General features: G+C 37.9%; 1 protein-coding gene across 2 annotated transcripts in view; it reads left to right on the top strand.

The window, feature by feature from the left end:
• syt9a (synaptotagmin IXa) overlaps nt 1-20,533 on the top strand; it is a 57,941-nt gene extending 37,408 nt beyond the window's left edge. The window contains exons 4-7 of one of the 2 annotated variants that reach the window (XR_007181675.1): nt 975-1,095; nt 1,856-2,027; nt 6,146-6,278; nt 10,106-10,235. Coding sequence is in view for 1 of the 2 variants with exons in the window: in XM_048169120.1 (XP_048025077.1) it covers nt 975-1,095; nt 1,856-2,027; nt 10,106-10,235; nt 19,842-19,910 (492 nt within the window). In the remaining variant the exon portion in view is untranslated. Of the gene's footprint in view, nt 1-974; nt 1,096-1,855; nt 2,028-6,145; nt 6,279-10,105; nt 10,236-19,841 lie in introns of those variants that run through there. The other variant, XM_048169120.1, reaches the window with a different exon arrangement.
• The last annotated feature ends 542 nt before the right edge of the window (nt 20,534-21,075 follow it).

Genomic DNA, 21,075 nt, shown 5'->3' with positions numbered 1-21,075 from the left:
AAACAATACACCAACAGCTTCAGGTTGTCTGAAGACAGACGCCGCAGGCTTGCCTGAAGTTTGGCAGCGAAACGCAGCATCTCATTCCCTCTCAGGGAACCGGGGATATATAAATAACACTAGACATTCCCTTTCAAGTGAACTCAAAGCTGTTTCATTAAGAATGACACTATGGGAATGGTAATATTAATGCCAGCTCACTGTGTTGCACCATTAAATGAGTGTAAGGCTGTAGCCAAAAACTGCCATACAGTACACCAATGACCCAACACCTAGAGAGCCCACAGTTCTATGTCACTACCTACTGTACTAACTTAAAGGTGCTCTAAGCGATGTCACGCGTTTTTAGGCCAAAACATTTTTTGTCACATACAGCAAACATCTCCTCACTGTCCGCTAGCTGCCTGTCTTCTGAACACACTGTTAAAAAACGCGGTCTCTGTAGTCGCCACAAGCTTCGAAAACGGCAACAAAAACAAACTGGTGCAGCCTGGACCACGAATCATAATAAACATGCTCCAGCCAATAACCGACAAGAATGATTTTAAATGCGCGTTCATGACTGTTTCAGGAAGCACGGAGGGGAGGGGGAGGAGGAGGAGGTGGGAGGGTCTAGCTAGCCTCTGTTTTGTTTGACAACACTTTGAACGTCAACAGGAAGTTACATCCACCTAGGATCACTTACAGCACCTTTAAGGCAGAGTCTGGTTTCAAGCTGAGCACTGGTTGGCAGCCTGACCAAGGGACCACCTATTCAGGCAACCTGACCAAGGGGAGTAAAATGTAAGCATTCAATTAAAAAAAGTGTTAGAAGAGGCATTGGGAGAGAGCACACCCTCTCAACTTTACTGTCACCCTCAAACCCCAAAAGAGGAAAATGAGGTGCTTCTCTAGCAATGGTTTAAAATGAATTGCATGCCATTTAGCAACACAAGTCATTCAACTTGTAAATAAATCTTGTTATCTGTTGCCAGGACAATGTGGATCTGGGGGATTTGATGTTTTCACTATGCTACCTGCCCACTGCCGGACGGCTGACCATCACCATGATCAAAGCACGAAATCTGAAAGCCATGGATATTACTGGAGCTTCAGGTATGACTTCACACTCAGATTACACAGTTTGAAATGACGTAAGGAAAAATCGGCCAAAACAAACTTTGAGAGTTCAAAACAGCTTGTCAAAGCGAAATTTCATGAAAAGTTAACTTCCACTGGTAAAGACCTTTGTACTACCATTGGTCCGTGGCGATTACATACTAGGTAGGTGTGTGCTGAGGCTCCGCCTTCTTTCACGTGAAAATATTTTCTGGTTCATTTGGCCTGTTCTCTCCGTGGAGATCAGACGTCCCAGAGTGAAAACATGAACACACTGGAGAGCCGCTTTATAGTAGAAATTGAAGTTGTTCTTCTGATGAAACGAGACACTTGACACTGTTTTTCATGTTTAATACGGTAAAGCTGCTTGATTTTAAGCAATCTATTGAATAAAGGGCTATATAGATAAACGTGACTACTAGAGCTCCGAAATGCAGAGCTCGTGAAAACATATCCACGTTGCACACTGCTCATGTATTTCAACCTTCATTTTACTCCTGAATGAAGAACGAAAAAGAACTTCGCCTTGAGTGTATCAAGGCCTTAATTCATATTTTTTAACAACAAATTCAGAGAGACCACAATTAGTCTAAATCGTTGCAACCATTTTAGTTTGGTTATGTCATTTCTTGGATTTGCGTTCAAAAGGGAACTGTGGATAAACGGGTCATGGACTTAAATGTAAATTATGATTTATTTGGTCATATTTTTAATATTATTTAATTAATTTCATTTTTTATTTGGAATCTTTTCCCAGATCCTTATGTGAAAGTTTCTCTGATGTGTGATGGGCGAAGACTGAAGAAAAGAAAAACCTCCACCAAGAGGAACACATTAAACCCTGTGTACAATGAGGCCATAGTGTTTGATGTCCCTCCAGAGAACATTGACCAAATCAGCCTTCTCGTAGCTGTTATGGACTATGACCGGTGAGAGTCTCACAAATGTTTGTTGAATTATGTTGATGTGTCCTTTCTGTCCAGCATAATTGCCTGGTACAGGAGTAATTTGAAGTTAAAAATGACTGCTTTGTTGCTATTATTTATTTCAGATTTTTAAGCAATGTATCAGTTTCAAAACAAGTTCAGCTCTATGCAAAGCATCCATGAAATGATGTCGATTACCACAGAAATTAATTTCGACTCCTCCCTCAGTGAATATCTCAAAAGATAGATCACATTCACAGAAAGCATTTATAATGAAAATGTCTCAGGTTGCGCATGTAAACATGGTTCCCTAAGAATAGAGAACGAAACGCTGCGTCCTCTAGGGGTTGTTATGGGGAATGCCTCTGGAATGACTGCTGTCTGAAGCATGAGTCTAAACACAACAAAAAACTTGACATTGGCAGGAGGCAGCCTATGATGTCAGCACTGGTATGACAGTGAGTATAAAAGGGCACCTGTGTAATACATCATTCACTTCTTGTCTGATTGTCTGACAGAGACATGTGCAGGTATACCAGAAGCATGGCAAAGGGATGCAGCGTCTTGTTCCATATTCTCTGGGAACCATGGTTACATGCGTAATGTGAGACGCTCCTTTTCAAAAGGGAACTCGTGCTGCATCCCCTAGAGGTGACTATAGGGAACGGAATACTAACCGTTGCCATGCTGATGGGATGAGTGCCCTATTGACTAAGCTAAGTCAAAGGAGTCCTTATCCCTAAGGTGCACCAGCAATAATCATAAAACAGAGCTTCTCAAGAACGGAGACCTCAACAGGATGACTCTAAAGAGAGGAAGCCTAACTCTGTTCATATTCAGGTCAGAGTCCAAGGAGGCTGACAGGGAGCCTAACATTCAGAACTTCTGTTCAGGCAGCCCTGTAGAGTTGCCTCAAACAAGAGGTGTAGGCAACACTCTAACCCAAGGGCAGTACCAAGAAAGTATCAAAAAGCGGTAAGCTCAGTCTAACTGGCCCATGAAGCTCCGCAGAGTGGAGGCCTTAATTCAACAACTCTCATAATGAGAGGAGACCTAGCAACACTCGCACTGACGTCAGTAGCCAAAGAGGCTCCAAGAGAGCCTAATGACCTAGCATACTACCCTACCACCTAGCCAAGCTCTAAATCGAGAGGAGACCTAACAACTCCCTACACTGAGGATATCTTGCAAGGAGGCTCACAGTGAAACTACAACTCGCAATTGCTATCCTAGTGGAGCTCTGGGGAGTGGAGGCCTCAAAGGTAACTCTATCTAGCAAGAAGAGGCCTAGCAACACTCACAGTAGCCAAGGAGGCTCACAGAGAGCCTAAAAACTTAGCAAACCTAAGCCAAGCTCTAAAAGTGAAGGCCTCAGTATGACGACTCTTTAAATTGAGAGGAGACCTAGCAACTTCCTACGCTCAGGATATCTTACAAGGAGACTCACAGAAAGACTACAACTCGTAATTGCTATCCTAGCGGAGCTCTGAGGAGCTGAGTCCTAAATAAAGACAACTCTCTTCTAGTGAGAGGAAGCCTAGCTACACTCATAGTAGCCAATGATGCTCACAGAGAGCCTAACAACTTAGCAAACATACCAAACCAAGCTCTAGGAGTGGAGGTCAAGAACATGACATCTCTCTAAATAGAGAGGAGACCAGACAGCACCCCACATTCAGGATATCATGCAAGCAGGCTCACAGAGGGCTTACAACATGCAATTGGTATCCTAGCAGGGTTCTAGAGGAGCAGAGTCCTCAAAAAGATAATTTTCTAGCAAGAGGAAGCCTAACAATGCTCGCAGTGGCTATGGAGGATCACAGAGAGCCTAACATGTAACCACTGACTGCTACATAACAGTGCTAGCAAGCTGTACATAATAAAAAAGAAGAGCTCGGAAGAGCGAAGGCCTCTAATAGAATGACTCTCTACAGCAAGAGGAAGCCTACCAATGTTCTGATTAACCCTCTGGGGTCTGAGGTGATTTCTGGGCCCTGGAGGTGTTTTGACATGCCCTGACATTTGTGCTTATTTCTGTTACTTATAACATTTTCATGGATAAAGTCTGATTACACTGTGTTCAGCACAAACTCTGCTAAATTAATATGTGAGCAGCATGTATGTAAAAGTTTGTAGTTTTGAGAAAATTACATTTGTGTAGTTTGTGAAAAAAAGTCACTGAAATAAGGCCATTAAATGCATACTGAATATATGTTTACAAGACTTAAAAAAAAAAAAAAAAAAAGTGTACGTTGAAGCCTAGAATTGTTGCTTCAAAATTATGTGAAAATCATCCTGACAACTCATTCACATAAAGCAATATATTGATTTAAAATTTGTAAGACATGTTTTGTGTCAGAATGCTGTATGTGGGGAGGGTATGAATGGTTATGAATAATGGTGTGTTTCACACCTGGGAAGACAAAGACCCTCCCTTAATAGCCCTATCAGGTGGGACTATGAGGGAACTACAGCAAAGAATGTATGGAGATTTAAAATAATGCCTTTTTGATTCATTGTATTTTATTTACAACATAATCCAAATATATATAACGAAGGCCAGAAAGGCACATTATTGAGCACTCTGATCTAAAGACAGAGACTTAAACAGCCACACACCTATATGCCATTCCTGAAAAGGTTCCTGTTCAACATACCTGACATTTCCAAGGTGTTTGCTTTTTCATTTTACCATGTTCATGTAATGCAGCTTGCTGATGTTGGTACAGCGCTCTCAGAGAAAAACATGTTGTAGAGACTTGAGAAAGTTTTAGTCAGCAGGACTCATCAGTGACAACTGGTCCCTGTAAAAAAAAAACAAACAAAAAAAACAACCTGTGAACATGCTGATATCAGAAGCAACTAGGGCTGCATTTTTTTTTTTTTTTTTTTGTTAAAATTGTGATGTAAACTTCACAAAAAAATATAAAGAACACCAGGTTTTTTCGTGCCTACTCGTAGGGCTGCATAAAATAATAATAATAATTTTACTTTTCAGAAAACTTATTTTTTGGGGAAAATGCAGGTGGCCTATAACTATAAATCATTATAAATTGTATGTATGCTTAATTCATACTGGAAGAATTCATACTCACAGAAGTAAAATAGCATGCCGTTCAAGAATATCCCTAATACAGCTATCACTGTAGCCGATTAAAAAGAAGATAGAAAAGCTTTTGACAGTAAACACAAGACTGTGAGAATATATGGTTTATCTGTGTTCTTCAAGTCATCTCAGATATTTTCATAAGAATAATTATATAATTGACTCTCAAAAACGAAAGGAGGCCTAACTACGTTCTATACCCAAGGCAGCTCTAAGGAGGCTCCACTAGAGGTGGAGCTCTGTGAACGAAGGCCTCACATGACAATTCTCCAAGCAATAAGAGGCCTAAAAACATCCTAAACTCAGAAAGCTTAGCAAGGGGGCTTACAAAATACCTGATGACGCTATCTGATCAGAACATTAGGAAGTGGATGCCTCAGCGTAATGACTCTCAAATGAGAGGAGGCCCAAAAAATATTCACATAATAAAAGGAAAGCCTAGCTATATAACGATGCTATCAGAGTGGAGCTCTGAAATGGCAGTAAACCTGCTCCATGAAAGCAGTAACTCAAGGAGGCTCACAGAGAGCTTACTACTTAGTAAACTGTCTTGCTTCGGACATCACATTCACAACCAGTCCTATGCTCAGAACAGCTTACCAAGGAGGCTTCTCAAAGCCTAACAACTCAAAATCACTGTATGTGTGGAGCTCTAGGGAGCGGAAGTCTCAGAAGAATGACTTCTATAATGCCTGTATTGTAAAGGTTGTAGCCAAGTAGGCTCACAGAGAGCCTGACAACCTACCATACTGCCTAACTGAGCTTTGAGGAAGGAGACCTCAGCATAACTCTCTAAAGCAAGAGGCTGCCTAAAACATCCAATGCTCAGGACAGCATATCAAGGAGGCTTACAGAAAGCCTAACGACTTGACATTGCTATCCTGTTGTTCACAAGAGCAGGGCAGTAAAGTCCAGACAAAAAATGTTTTCTGTAAAGTCTGTCCCATGCCGCCAAAACTCCAATTTTTTATAATAATAATAATAATTACTACACTCTTTTCTCTCTAATTCCTAGGATTAGAAACATACATAATCACAATAGTGATATCTGAGCCATCAAGAGAAGCCAAAAAAGGAAACTTCCCGTTTGACACATCCCTGCTGTGCCTACAATCCCAGTAATGGCGGCCGCGGGACCCGAAGTGCAGGTGCTCAACTCTCATCACTCAGTAGAGAGTTAAGTCCAGGTGGAGCAATTTCTAGGACCACATCACAAAAAGCATGTAACACCCTTGAGAGTTAAGCTCACAAGTTCAAAAGTCATATTCTATCACTCTGAAAAGAATCATGAGAGAACAGACACAAATGCATTACTATGAGTGCCTTAAACTCCCTTGAAAGCCGAAAGTCAAATTGTTTTTATCACAAAAAACGTTGAAAAGTAATCCATGCTTTTATCACTTGAGCTTCCTTGTCATCTGCGCTTTATTTTTCGTGAAGCATTATTTTGTTGTGCGTCAGCCGTGATAAACAGACATCCACTCTCGTATTGCATGTGTAACAGAGGCCAGCTAATGAGAGTTGTGCAGGTAAACCACTGTGCACTGATGACTGCTAGAGAATGCGGTGTTTAGCGTCATTGTTAGTGCACTCGCCTCACCTGCCAGCAGCGATCAGTGTTTAAGACCGGCTCGGAGCAGGGTGATTAGGATTGGTGGGTGCGTTTTGGAAGAGGAACAATGAATAGAGGGGTGGGTTTGTTTGGGTTGATTTTAAATATCCACAATGTCCAACAGCATTTTTGAAATATCACTTACCCCACATTTAATGGACATTTAAAGTCATTATTGTCTACAGCAACAAACAGTACAAACAGTAACTTCAGCAAAAACAAATGGTTTATTTGATTCAACATAGAATAAATAAAAAAAAATGGACTTTATTACACATACTCTTTTGGATGAGGGTGAGTAGATGATGATTCAATTTTCTTTTTTGGGTGAACTATACCTTTTAATGTTTTTTTGTTTTTTCTGTTTTTTTTTGTTTTTGTTTTTTTTTTGGGGGGGGGGGTTGCTATGGAAATATGAAAATCTTTTTTTAATGAAATTATACTCTAATTAAGGAACTAAAACTGACAGTAGGTGGTGGTAAATGTCTTAATGATTAAGTCATTGAGTCATTCATTCATTCATTCATTCATTCAATTTGTTCAAATGAAGTAAATGGTTCTCTTTATGAATAGTCCATGGAATCATTAGGCTTGAAAGTACTGCAATAGCAATTAGAGAGCAGTTTGATGTCATACACCGCTCGGTCTGTGCTTGTTCAAGTCCAACAAGCTTGGTTCACCCGATTTGTTCAAAATGCAGATTCAGAAATAAATTCCGCTGTGTGTTGCTCGGAGACGAACAGGTCTGCTTTGTCTTCATATTTTCGTTGGCAAAACAGACAGTACTCTGTCTAAAATAACACAATATTAACTTCTTATGTAATGAACAGTTGTATAAAATCAGTATCACATTTGCACTCGTGCTATATGATGTAAATATGAGACAAAATCTCACACAGGGGGATTTTCTGCCCTATATCTTGAATGTTAGGGTCATTCTAACTGCATTCTATAGGCTTCATCATGCAGTGAATTGTTGCCCTGCATCATAGTCGTCATCTGTATGAAATATCAGATGACCTATCTGATGCCGGGCAAGTGCATTAAATGTGTTAATTTTCACAGTAATTAATTTATCTAATTAATATTATAAATTGACAGCCCTAATAAATTCTGTATATATATATATATATATATATATATATATATATATATATATATATATATATATATATATATACATATACACACAGTCAAACCAAAAATTATTCAGACACATGCAGGGCACTATAGTTCATTTATGTAAGTGAGGATAGCAAAATTAAGTAAACTGTGAAACATTATACCCAAAAATTCTTCATACAGTGGACTTCCAATAAAATTGATACAAATGTGGAACCAAAAGTTATTCACACTGTGATTTGACTATGTTTTGCTTAAGTGTTATCTGATATAATGTCAAGTCGTTTTTTTTTTTTTTTTTGAGAGTTTAACTCTGAGATCTTGTCATATTTTATTGCCATTTTTTTTTACCATTAATGAATGAAATTTTCAAGGTGTCTGAATATATTTTGGTCTGACTCTCTCTCTCTCTCTCTCTCTCTCTATACATACATATATCAGGGGCGTTTCCTCCAAGTAGGCAAGGGAGGCAGTGCCTCCTCAAAAAATATAGGATGAGAAAGTAATCCATATTACATATAAAAAAACACAAATATTACAAATTATGACATTAAAAAGAGCGGAAGTCACGCGTATTTCTTAAGGAACACTGCCCAACAGCGACACCCGCAGGTAAAGTTACACAGAGGAGTCATGCTTTACAGTCTACGGAGTCATGCCTCCCTTTGCTCTCATAGGAAACCATATAAAATCATCAGACCCCTGGCGTGCGGTGGGTTTTGTGGGGGGTAATTGTGAATGAATGGGGGAAAATCACGTGAGAGGAGGCAATGTCTCCATCGCGCTATGATTGGATGTAATTGGTTATGATTGGATATGATTGGTTTGTGCGATAAATCCTGCCTCTCATTGACGTGCTCGTTCTGCGGGTCAGTTTGACTGAACAAATAATGGCGTCAATTGGAAGACTAATTGAACAGTAAATAAACAGATCACCCAGTTAGATATCACCGCATTATGTCACGTCAAAATCAAATTTGAAATGGACTGAAAGCATGATGACTGCGGGGGTTTTTAGTGCAATCAGCTTGGTGAAATTAAAAATACAATTCGTGTCTGTGACAAACGGTGTTAATGGAGCATGACTGATGATCCAAAATATCCTAGGTTGACAATTAAAAAGAAAAACCGCAATACACAAATAAAATATATTGTTTAAATTATTATTGCCTTTAGTTATTATTTTGGAATGAATGTAGAAATGCTTAAAACACTTGATGCTTGATGAGATTGACTTGGTTTTGATAAATAGAACATTTCATTGTTAATGTAAAATTACAAAATAGAATTGTATTTGGTTTCTTTTTTTTTCTTTTTTGATGTACTGTAAAGTAATGTTCATTTAACAAGGAAGATGTGTCAACGTTCATGTACATGCACATGAATTTACAATGATTCATAAAAAAAAAAATGTGCCTCCTCATTTCAGAACACCACTGCATGCCACTGTTATATATATATATATATATATATATATATATATATATATATATATATAAAATGTATGTATGTATAAGGGTGCTTTCACACTAGCAGTTTAGTTCGAAACAGATCACGGTTCTCATGAAAATATGATAATGTGAAAGTGATGCATGACACGTGGTCACACTAACGGTACCAAACCTGAGACTACCTGTAGGAGGTGTTCTGAGTTCGGATGCACTGGAACTGCAACTCGAAAATGACGTAATTAGTTCAGCAAAACATGCAGGGTATGACAGTGGTGATGATTTGCCTTGGATATGAGCGAGAGTGATCATGCAGTGTAATCATACATAATGAGTCCAATCTGAGTGGCAAATGAATGGCTTATAATCAGCTGTCTCCTCAAAAGAGAGTTTGCTAGCAACAGCAAGCTTTCTTCATGCTACACACATACAGTAAATACAAGTGTTGTTTACTCTGATTTGCAAAATACAACCAAATTAATAAATAAAAAAAATAAGTAAATCAAATATATTGACCTGTGTTCTGTTTCATATCATGGTGCACGTTTGTGATGACGTAAAATGGATGCAAATGAACCAGTGTTCGATATAATCCAGTGAGTTTAAAACGAGAAAATGCTGTGGGGGGCCATGGAAACAATCACACTCAGATTCGGACCACAGCAAATGTGCCCAGTGTAAAAGCCCCCCCCCACTACAGGCAAAGTTTTTTTTTTTTTTTTTTAAAGAGTAACATTTCTGCAAGAAGTATTCTTACAAAGTAAACAGAGTATTTTGCTGTCTCTTTTCACAGTGTAGGTCACAATGAGGTCATCGGCGTGTGTCGAGTAGGTAATGATGCTGAGGGTTTGGGAAGAGAACACTGGAATGAAATGCTGACTTACCCACGCAAACCCATCGCACACTGGCATCCTCTCATCGAGGTAAGAACACACTTACTTGTTCTGCTCAGGTCAAATTTAGTACGTGATTGTGCAACAGGTCTGATACATCAGGCATGAAAATGACTGTTACAAATACAGCATTCCAATTTTAAATATAAAATTATGAAAGCTGATTTGTTTGATATTATGTTTGAATCTCTTGTGTAGTTTTACAAAGACAGCAGGAACATTTCAAAGCTCAGTGTGTACTGTGTCAATCTTCTTCTTCACTGGCTCTATGGTTATTTGAAACCAAAATTATAGGACAGTGGTTCTCAACTTGTATTATGCATGCCAGGCCAGTAGTTGGCGATGCCACTTTGTAAAGAAACACTACGTGCCTATAGAATGAAAACGTAATACGCATGTGCATAATGTCACAATTTTCACAAATAACAGCATCATTTTCAAAAAGATCCATTAAAAAAACGTTTTCAAAAGTTTGCATTTTCAGGCCCCTAAAATGCTGTTGTCATGCAAATAAACAGCGCTCTCTTCCACTCTCATTATCAACAACTGAGGTGCCCTTGAGCAAGCCACCTAACTTCCAACCATTCCCGGATGTTGCAGCAAAAATGGCTTCCCATTGCTCTGGGTGTGTGTTCATGGTTTGTGTATGTTCAATACTCACTGCTGTGTGTGCGCACTTGGATGGGTGAAATTCAGAGCACAAATTCCGAGTATGGGACACCATACTTGGCTAAACGTCATGCCACTTTTACTTTCACAACATCTCTGTTCCCTCCATCAGGGAGGATTACACCAGTAAACCGAGACATTCCCTTTCTGTTGGTCACTTTTGACGTTGTGTTGAAATACAGACACTAGAGGTCCCTGTACCAAACGTCACAACTTGAACTGCAGCATGATGCAGGCCTCTTCTGATTTTTCAAAGAAAAGTTTTTTTTTTTGTTTGTTTGTTTTTTTTTCCTTTAGGCTGAGTAAACCTGATTGTTAACGGTGGGAAGTGTTCTCCTTCTCATTGAGAAAGCAAAAATTAAGAGACCACATACTACATGAAGGGGGAGGTTAGTATGTGGAGAATACATTCTATGGACTGACCAATGTGGTGTAATACAGGCTGTCTTGGAGGCATCTGTTGTGACAACGACATGCCTGGTCACTTGTTCTAAGGTAACTTCTGCCTGTAGAAATGTGGTCCAACCAAGGGCTTAAGTGGCGACAGATTGGTGTAATGGCCACAGAATGTGTGCCACGGCAGCATGTCCATCTCGGGACTTGAGCCTGAAGCCAATGCTGCAGCAGTCTAATATGCATCAACAGTCTCATATGCATCTCATATGCTGCCTTGCACTTGGACAGGTTCAAGCAGTTCAGCATTGACTGAGCACAGTCTTGAGAAAGACGTTGTGTCATGGCACTCAAGTCCAACTCCACACCGAGAAATGAGATGCTCTACATGGAGAGAGCTTGCTCTTCTCCCAGTTGACCCAAAGTCCCAGTTGGGCTTGGTGCTAAAAAAACAAGGTCCCTGGTTTTGCATACCAACTCTCAAGAGTGAATATGTGAATGGCCACTTCCCTTAACGGGGCAAGGGCAGCTTCTGCAACTTTTTCACAAGGAGATAGGAAAAGCCCGAAAGGGAGGACCTTGTAATGAATAGCTTGTCCTTTGAAGGCGATTCATAGAAACAGTCTTTGCTAAGGAAGAATCGAGACATGAACATATATGTCCTTCAGGTCTATTGCTGCATACCAATCCAATTGGCGAACATATATCAGAATGTGCTTGAACGGGAGCCTATGCAGGGCTCAGGCAACTTCCGCACCTAGGGCAGGGGTGTGCTTGCCTACCACTGGGGCAGAGCCTGGCAAACGTGTAGCCGAGTCTGATTGTTCTGATGACATACCATGATGGGTTGGAAAGGACTAATGGTCAGAGGTATCAAAGGAACCATTTTTAACATACCTTCAGTAGGGCGGCAATGCAGAGCAATGGACACCATGTCGGGAAGCTGTGCGTCCTTCCTGAGCGGTATGATGGTTGTACATTCCCATGTTTTTTATACTTGCATATTATTGTCTGAACGGATGAACGTGGGACCTTCAGGCATCTGGAAATTGCACCTCCACAATTATTTTCCTGATGTCTTGGTTGATTTCTCTTGATTTTCCCATGATGTCAAAGAAAGAGGCTCTGTGTTTGAGGTATGCCTTTATATGCATCCACAGGTGCGCCACCAATTAACTCAAATGGAATCAATTAACCTTTTTAATTATTTTGTTTTCTATTGTTTTTTTTTTTTTTCCCCTACATTTGTAAATAAACTGCATGTTAAAAATATCTGTAACCTGGAACTTTTATTTTCTCAATGTAAAATAAAATACAATTGAATTCACTAATAAAATAAATTCACAAACTATTTACAGTTAATTAACCATACTTGTGATTACGCTTTAATATTAATGCGTCAAAATTTGATAGTCACAGCACTGTCAATTTTCACACTGTTGACCAGTAACGGGGGCCATAAATTTAGGTAGGGCAGATTCTGAGTCTCAACACTAGTTTATGATAAACATTTTGTAAGATTTATATCTTAATCACTCAACATATCTGACACACTTTTGGCAGAATTCTAATGTCCTCACGTTATTCAGCCTGAGGGTGGCGCTCTAATGATGATTGACAGACTTTAATACACACAACAAATGAATATAATGCCATCTTAGAATTGCCTTAATGTTATATTTATTGCATCCAAATGCTGTTTTAGAATATTACAAGTAATGTAGGAATTACAGTGAAGAAAACAGTCATGTCTATTCTCAGAAAAACATAAAACACAACAGAACTACTGTATATAAATTCTATTCATATGAGCAGGTTTAAACTAAATACACTCATTAATTTAATACGCTGCCTACTCCACATAGGAAGAACAGACAACTAGTTACTGACCTGATGCAGAGACATATCTGAAGTGGACTGATATCGTCTTGGTCTGGAACGAAATTTACGTGAGTTAATGTCACATGGAAATAAGCGCGGCAGCCAGAAATCTGCCCAAATGGTTCTCTATGAGAGGGTGCTGCAGTTCTATTTTTCACCACAGATTTACATTGGAAATTTGTGGGGCACTGTAGAGCTGGGGAGGGTTCTGAGACCGGCTGCCCCGCTTATAATTTATATAGGCTTCTTGGTATTTGTCGGACTCGGGGAGGCCCCTAATTCCCCGGGGCCCTAAGCAGCTGCTTACCTCGTTTATTGGTGTAGTCCGGCCCTGGGCGAGAGGCTCGAACCAAACGGAGGCCAGTGGCAAAGACATCAATAATAATTCCATATATTGTGAAAATGTGCACATATTGCACAAATTTTGCAATAAATTACAAAAGTAAAAAAGAAATGTAAGCATTTTCAGGATTTATTTATTATCTATTTATGCTGAAATGTTGTTGTTTTTAATCACAAAATTGCATATATTTTAATTGTTTATTTAAATGTGCCCATTATTGTCAATGGTGCATGTAGTAAATTCACAAGAATAAAGATGTGTGATGCAGAATGAACAAAGAAACAATATGTTTAATAATCACATAGAGTGAGAACATTATCATCAAACATTAATGCGAAATAAATAACTGAGGAAAATTGCAGGCTTAAATACACAATGGAAGATCATTAATATAACAGGGAACAGGTGAGACACTAATCAGGAACCATGACAACTAATCATTAACTAGAACACAGGCAAAACAGAGACAAAGAAAACCATGACTAGATATTAAACAGAACAAGACAAGGAAACTTAACAGAACATGGCTGTTTTATTTATGGCCCTCTATGATTTTTTTTTTTTTTTTTTTACCAAAATATAAATGGTGTGTGGCGTATTTAATTATCTGCAGGATTAATATCTCTCACTTTGTGGCTGTAGCAAGTGCCCAATGCAGGAGATTCAGATAATTAAACAGTCTTTAATAATAACAGTCTTTAATAATTCTCCAGGGAGAAACTCAGAAGAACACAACCAGGGGGGTATTCCAGAAAGCAGAGTTAACTTACTGTCACATATACCCTGAACTCTCGGTTGATTAACCCAAACCTTGCTTACTCGAGGTATGCTGGTTCCAAAAATGCGTCCGGGAGTAAGTTCAGCCAACCCAGAGTATGTTCCCGGTTAACACACAAGACATTCTCAACAGAGTGACGAATCGATGATTCACCATGGAAACAGATGCTAAGAAAAAGCGCGCCATTCTACTGTTTAATGGCGATTTACAGCCTACTTGGTGCACATCACCACCTATTGGGTGGTTGTGCAATAATTTGCTAATTATTTAATAAGATATCACATATATGATATGTATTTTATTATAGAAATTATAGCAATGGAAAATGTCCTGTTATAAAGGATAAAAAGCAGATCCATGTGTGAGATGACAATAAAATAAATTCATATATTAGAATTGAATAAACATTTATATATTGTATAATATAACATTGTGTATATAACTGTAACTATATAACAAATTTAGATACATTAATATAACCATATTAATAATATTACACGCATCTGAATTCCTCTTAAGCTAACTAACCATTGAACATAACCTGCTCCGGAGCAGGTTATGTTCAGAGAGCAAGTTGCTATGGCTACTTACATACCCTAAAAGTTACCTCCGTTTTTGGAACCGAAAGTTGAGGTTATCTGCTTACTTACTCTTAAACATACCCAGGTATGTCACATAACCTTCTTTCTGGAATACACCCCAGGTTAAACCATAGACAATACCGGACCAAGAACTAAGGGCTTTAATACACAGGGAGAGTTAATTAACCAGAACACAAACAGGTGTGGGATTAATCAGAAAATAATGACCAAGGAACGCAAAATGACAACAAAACCAAAACACAATAACACTAAACAGATATAACCCCGGAAATATCAATGAGCCAGTGTCTGTGGAAAATAGTGATCTGTGACATTATATTATGATGCATATCAAAGTTTTTGTGTCTTTTTGTTAATAAGGGATTTGTGGACATATTAATGTTTTTAGATTTGTGGAATGAATAATATTTGCTTTATTTTGAAATGAAAATGTACATACATTTTTTAATAGAATTGTTGATTTAGCATTTTGTAAACTCCATATGATTAGACTTTAAAAATAAATGTGCATTGTTTTACTCTATGTTGAGTGTACTTCAGTGGATGAATGTGGAAGTTGATGTTTTGCCCACTGTTATGCTGAAACATCTGACTGCTTCCCTGACATGCTGCTCATCCCTTGAGGCCTTGCCAACCAAAACAAAATCACTTTGAGTTGTATTCAAAATTCAAGCCTTTGATGCCCATGTCGTCACTCACAACATTATTCACAAACTCAGGTAATTGGAGACAAAAAAAAAAAAAAAAAAAAAACTACTGACCTACTGGAAAAACACATGTTGGTCTTATAAATGTTTAGAGAATAAACTGTTCAGGGGTGCACACAAAGCTGTGAGCCATTGTTTGAACAAAGAAATTAAATCGTCCAGAGAACATTAAAGTATTGTAGACTTTTATGTGACCAAAACTTCGGATTTGCAACAGGGAAACTAGGTCTCATAATAAATTAAGTGTAAAAATTAAGTAAATAAATAAATAAATAGGCAAACAGACAATACACAGAAAAATCATGAATGTTAAATCAACACTGCTCAGTGTTTGTTTACAGAATATAGAAGCATTGTTGTACTTAATTAAGAAAGTACACTCTAAAAAATGTTTGGTTAAAAACAACCCAAGTTGGGTTGAAAATGGACAAACCCAGCAATTGGGTTGTTTTAACCCAGTGGTTGGGTTAAATGTTTGCCCAACATGCTGGGTAGTTTTATTTAACCCAACTACTGATTAAAAATGACTATATGGCTGGCTTAAAATGAATCCAAAATTAAAAATCAGACACATAATTACTAGAGGCAACAATAATAATCAAAAGGTGTACATTTATTAATAATCAATTTAATAAATGTTTATTGTTTATTATTCATTATCTTATTAATAAATGCTCATTTATTAAACATATTAATAAATGTTAATTTCCAGCATATTTTGGGTTCATTTTAAGCAAGCAATACAGTAATTTTTATACAACAGTAGAGTTAAATAAAACTACCCAGCACGTTGGGCAAACATTTAACCCAACCACTGGGTTAAAACAACCCAATTGCTGGGTTTGTCCATTTTCAACCCAACTTGGGTTGTTTTTAACCCAGCATTTTTTAGAGTGTAGGTTCACTCAACAAATGATGATTGACAATTAATGACAAATCATTTATGCATGTAATTGTGTGTCTACGCTGTTCTCTCTCTCTTTTTTTTTTTTTTTCTTCTTGTTGTCTCTTCAGTGATTTTACTTGTTAACAGCAGGTGTCAGGTGTCACTAATGGTCAATCATCACTAAACCTACTTTATTAATTACTACAATACTGCTTCAGGGTTACTTTTACTTTGGCAACATAAACCCTGAGCAGTGTTGATTTAAAGCTCAAGATTTTGCTGTGTATGAGAAAAAAAGAGAAAGGAAAATTATAAACAGAATTAATGTTTATTGGCCAAGAAATTTTAGATTTTGACTCCACAGAGAAAGAAAATTTAAAAATATATAAAAATAAATAAATAAGAAACATATTTTGTAACTGTCAGAATTATGTTTAGTTTCACTGTGTTTTTGTTCATGTGTTTTGGTTTCCTGTATGTCCTTTCAGTTTAGCATTCTCCTCATCCTTGTTAGCTTCCTTGGTTTCTCATGAGTTAACGATTACGTTCACCTGTCGTCTAATCAGTTACCCTGTTATCGCTGTGTATAAGTACTCCCTGTTTTGTTCAGTTCTTTGTCGGTGATTGTTAACATTATGTGTGGAAAGAGTTTGTTTCTCCTGAGATTCTCCTATGTATTTCTGCTGTTGCATTATTATTTAGGGTGTTTTCACACTTGGTTCAATTGCCTGGACTGAACCCGTGTACGGTTACTCCCCCCTCCCCCTGCCCCAGCTGGACTGTGTTCAGATTATATTATTTGGGTTTGAACCGCAGTGCATTTGTCATCAAAGCAGCAGCTGTTTAACCCCGTTGCTTGGTAACGACGGCATAGAAGAAGGCTGGAAAATGCATAGTGTCGCTCACCTCAATTTTATGTTTTTGTTTTGGAACCATTGTTTTTTTTTTTTTTTTTCGTACGTAGCTTTGGTACGTATCTGCCGGCTTGCAGTACACCAGTCACGTTCTTCAGGAAAGTCACACACGCTAAAGGACAACCTAGGGTTCAGCATGTAAGACGTGTATGGTTTACAAGGAGTTGCAGGAGTCAAATTTATAAATCCTCGATCACTTTTAGTCAGCTTTGACAAAACTCCCATCAGCTAGCACGTCTTTTCGGAGTGACTAGCAGCCTTGCCACCTGACCTGAATACTGCATGCCAATTTGCTAAACGGACTTATCAGGCAGACAGCACAGGGTGCTTGTCAGTTTCTGCTGTAAAACATGAAATCGCAAAGCCTTGACAGTGAAAAATACTGCTTTTGTGACTAAAAGGATTTAGGGTTCAGAACATGCTACATGTGGATAATAATGTACAGCAGTCAGTTAATTTTTTATTTATTTATTTTTTTTAAACTTGGTGTTTATCAGTTTTTGCAAATGAAGCCTTCAAATAAATAAAGCTCAACTGAGACATTCACTTTGTTGAAAATAAATAACCATATTCCTAGCATTAGGATCCTTTGAAATGTAATGTTATTAGTCCTGTATCGCTTTTCTCTCCTCATCTCACTAATACGCCAGTGGGCGGGGCTAACTTTGCAATGATTAAGTAGGTGTTGATTTTTTCATGCGGCGATTCAGCTATCTATGATAGGCACATTCCAGGATCGTTCACTGGGCCTGGTGTCAATAAAAGCTTCTAACAAGAAGGTTTTCAGTTCTGAAACTTACAGAATATTCTTATAGTACGAATACCTCTTATCAAAAGCTCAAGGAAAAGTTGATTTCTCAATTTGAAGTCTATCTGAATCAAAGCTGATCTATTGTTAAGCAACATTTCTCTGTAAAATTGAGTCAAGGTCATAGTGGTCCTGCAGGGAAAATTCATACTCAATATATCAAAGATAGTCATCATTTGTTATTCTTTTCTTTTCAGAAGAGATTCAAATTCACTTGGGGAAAATAAAAGAATCAATCACTTAGAAAATAACTGACCTTAAAGAAATGTCAGAATTTCTCTGAAATTCTCTGAAAACTATCTAGAGACTTTATTTAAAGCAAAATATCCACTGTATATATATAGCTATGTCATTTGTGGCTCTGCAGGGAGCAAGAACAAACCATTTTTTTCTAGCAGCAGATGGTTTTGAAGGCTGAGGTGAAGAGTACTGTGAGATCCTGTTTTTGTTATTTTTTGCCTATTAAAGGCCAACTTATTTTTAACACTACCCTCCCACCTAAAAACTTCCACTTACTTTAGATCTCACATACTTCAGCACAAATAATAATAATAATAATAATAATAATAATAATAATAATAATAATAATAATAATAATATATTATTATTATTATTATTATTAATAAAACCAAAATGAGATCTATTACATCCAGAATTACACTGTTGACCCTTCCTTTACACCTTAACCCATAGTTAAACCTATCTACCCACCATTAAACCACCTAACCTAACCACAAAACCTGCCTCTAACCTTATTGGTATCCCACCTCAATAACAGCAAAAGTGTTTTGCAATATAACAGGAACACAATAGATACATTGTACCTAACAATTATTAAAACATTTTTGATCTAAGTAGTTAATAGTAGAATGAATCTAAAGTGTCCCGCCCCCTACATTATAAATAGATGCTGAAGCTGCGCAGATAGAATTGGCCATTTGTTCACACATTTACTATTTTCTACATGGTGAATGGCACATAGTGCACTATGGGCATAGGGAATGATTCAGACAGTGTAAATATGCTTTCCATGGGGTGAATAAAGTCTGGTTTCACGTTAGTGTCATGCGAACCGCCTCACACAAGCACAGAGCAGATCATAAGTGCGAGTCGGCACAGACTCCAAAACGTATTGGACACATTTGAATTTTGCACAGAATGCTATATTTTAAAGCAATGTGGAGGAGATTTGGAGGAGAAATGGTTAGAGATTAGGAGGAAACTGAGGTTTTACCAAACTCAATGGCTCTGACTGAACTATTGACGAACTACTGACCGCTGGCTATTTTTAAAAAATAGTCCTGTCCTGTTTGAAATGTCCTGTCCTGTCTTTCTGTTTCAGTGGAAATTGTCAACACATTGAACAATGCTGCACATTTCAAGGCACTTTAGTGGGCCTATAAAGATGCCTAATATAAAGTGTAACCTTAAATACTAATAAATTAAATACTACCATGCTGTCAAAATACTTATCATTTAAATTATTTTTGTTATTATCTCTGATTTCATGTTTTAAGTGCATGATCTGTGAACCTTGAACTTAAGCATGAACTTAATTTGACATGCAGTAATGTAAAAGCAATGCAAGCATGACTGATGAAGTTTTAAGTGAACCAAGATGACTATAGTGCTATGTTTTACTATGTTCTCTGCAGTATCACAGTACTGGAGGGGGAAGCCAGGGGGGTTCCTGTAATTCCCTGAAGGCCCCTCCATCACCATAGCCTGAGGTCCAAGTTCTCATCTTCAGGCCAACAACAGAAGTGAATTCACGCACAAGATGTTCTGTTCTGGGATCCAGAGGCCCGGGATCCAGAGGCCCAAGATCAGAGAGCTCCAGTAGGCTGTTCCTGACATCAAAGGGAATGGCGTGCCATTTTCTTCTACCTGTGCACCTGGAAGCCCTTCCGCTGCATGGGAATACTTGATTGTTTCAGCTGCATGTTGAGTGGTCACATACTGTATGGTTATTTTGTGCTACTCATGGTAAAATGGAAAAGAAAATTTAGTGGAAAAAAGTGGAAAAAGAGTATTTTTATGTTGTTCTCAAAGTTTCGATTCCAAGTAAATGTTTTCTAAATCAGTCTCGGTATGTGTTTTTAAATGGAGTGTCAGTGTGTCACTCAATGCTCTTGAGGTTAGAATGTTAATTTCCCTTTTTAATTTAAACCCTCCCACAGTGCATGAGTGTGTTTTGGTGTGGTAAAGTTAAAGATGTTCTCTGTTTCTTGTTTGAAATGCTCTGTGGATTTTGTCATCAAGCGTCATGGTGGTGAATTGTTTACAGACTTTGCAAGTAAGATGTTATTTCTCATGTTATTAAACCTGTATTTCTTACAAAACCAAACTTTTTTAAATGCAGTGTTTCTCAATTACTTTAATCACTGTGCAAGTATAAATTGTTCAAGTTTTCTCGTCTTAAGACTTCTTCTACACAGTTTTATTGATTTAGGCATCTCAAATTGTTCTTTTTGTGTAATCCTTGGCTGACCCGAAGAAAAAGACAACCATCTAAAACAAATGTTTTTAGTGAAACATCTAATGTACCTATAACTTTTTTTTTTTTTTTTTTACACCAATATCAAATCATGTTTTCTTCTTTTAAAACAACTAAAACAACTAACTCTCTCTGTCTCTGTCTCTGTCTCTCTCTCTCTCTTTCCCAAAAAATGTCCCCACAGGTACAAGGGTTTCGGATATTGTAATCTTTCTGGGGGCATATAGGGTTCACCAGGACCACACACGCACACACACAAATTGAACTGGAACCATTTAAGCCCTCCTGTACAGTATATCAGTTTATGAATATTTATATTTTTACAACTGGAACTGAATGAATTTCAAACTACTGCCAACATATGTATATTGAACCACAGTTGTAAAACCCAC

Source organism: Megalobrama amblycephala, linkage group LG19 (assembly GCF_018812025.1).
Source record: "Megalobrama amblycephala isolate DHTTF-2021 linkage group LG19, ASM1881202v1, whole genome shotgun sequence".
In the NCBI taxonomy this organism is placed as follows: Eukaryota; Metazoa; Chordata; class Actinopteri; order Cypriniformes; family Xenocyprididae; genus Megalobrama; species Megalobrama amblycephala.
The sequence above is the reverse complement of the archived record's forward strand: the minus strand, read 5'-3'. Positions and strand labels throughout refer to the sequence as shown.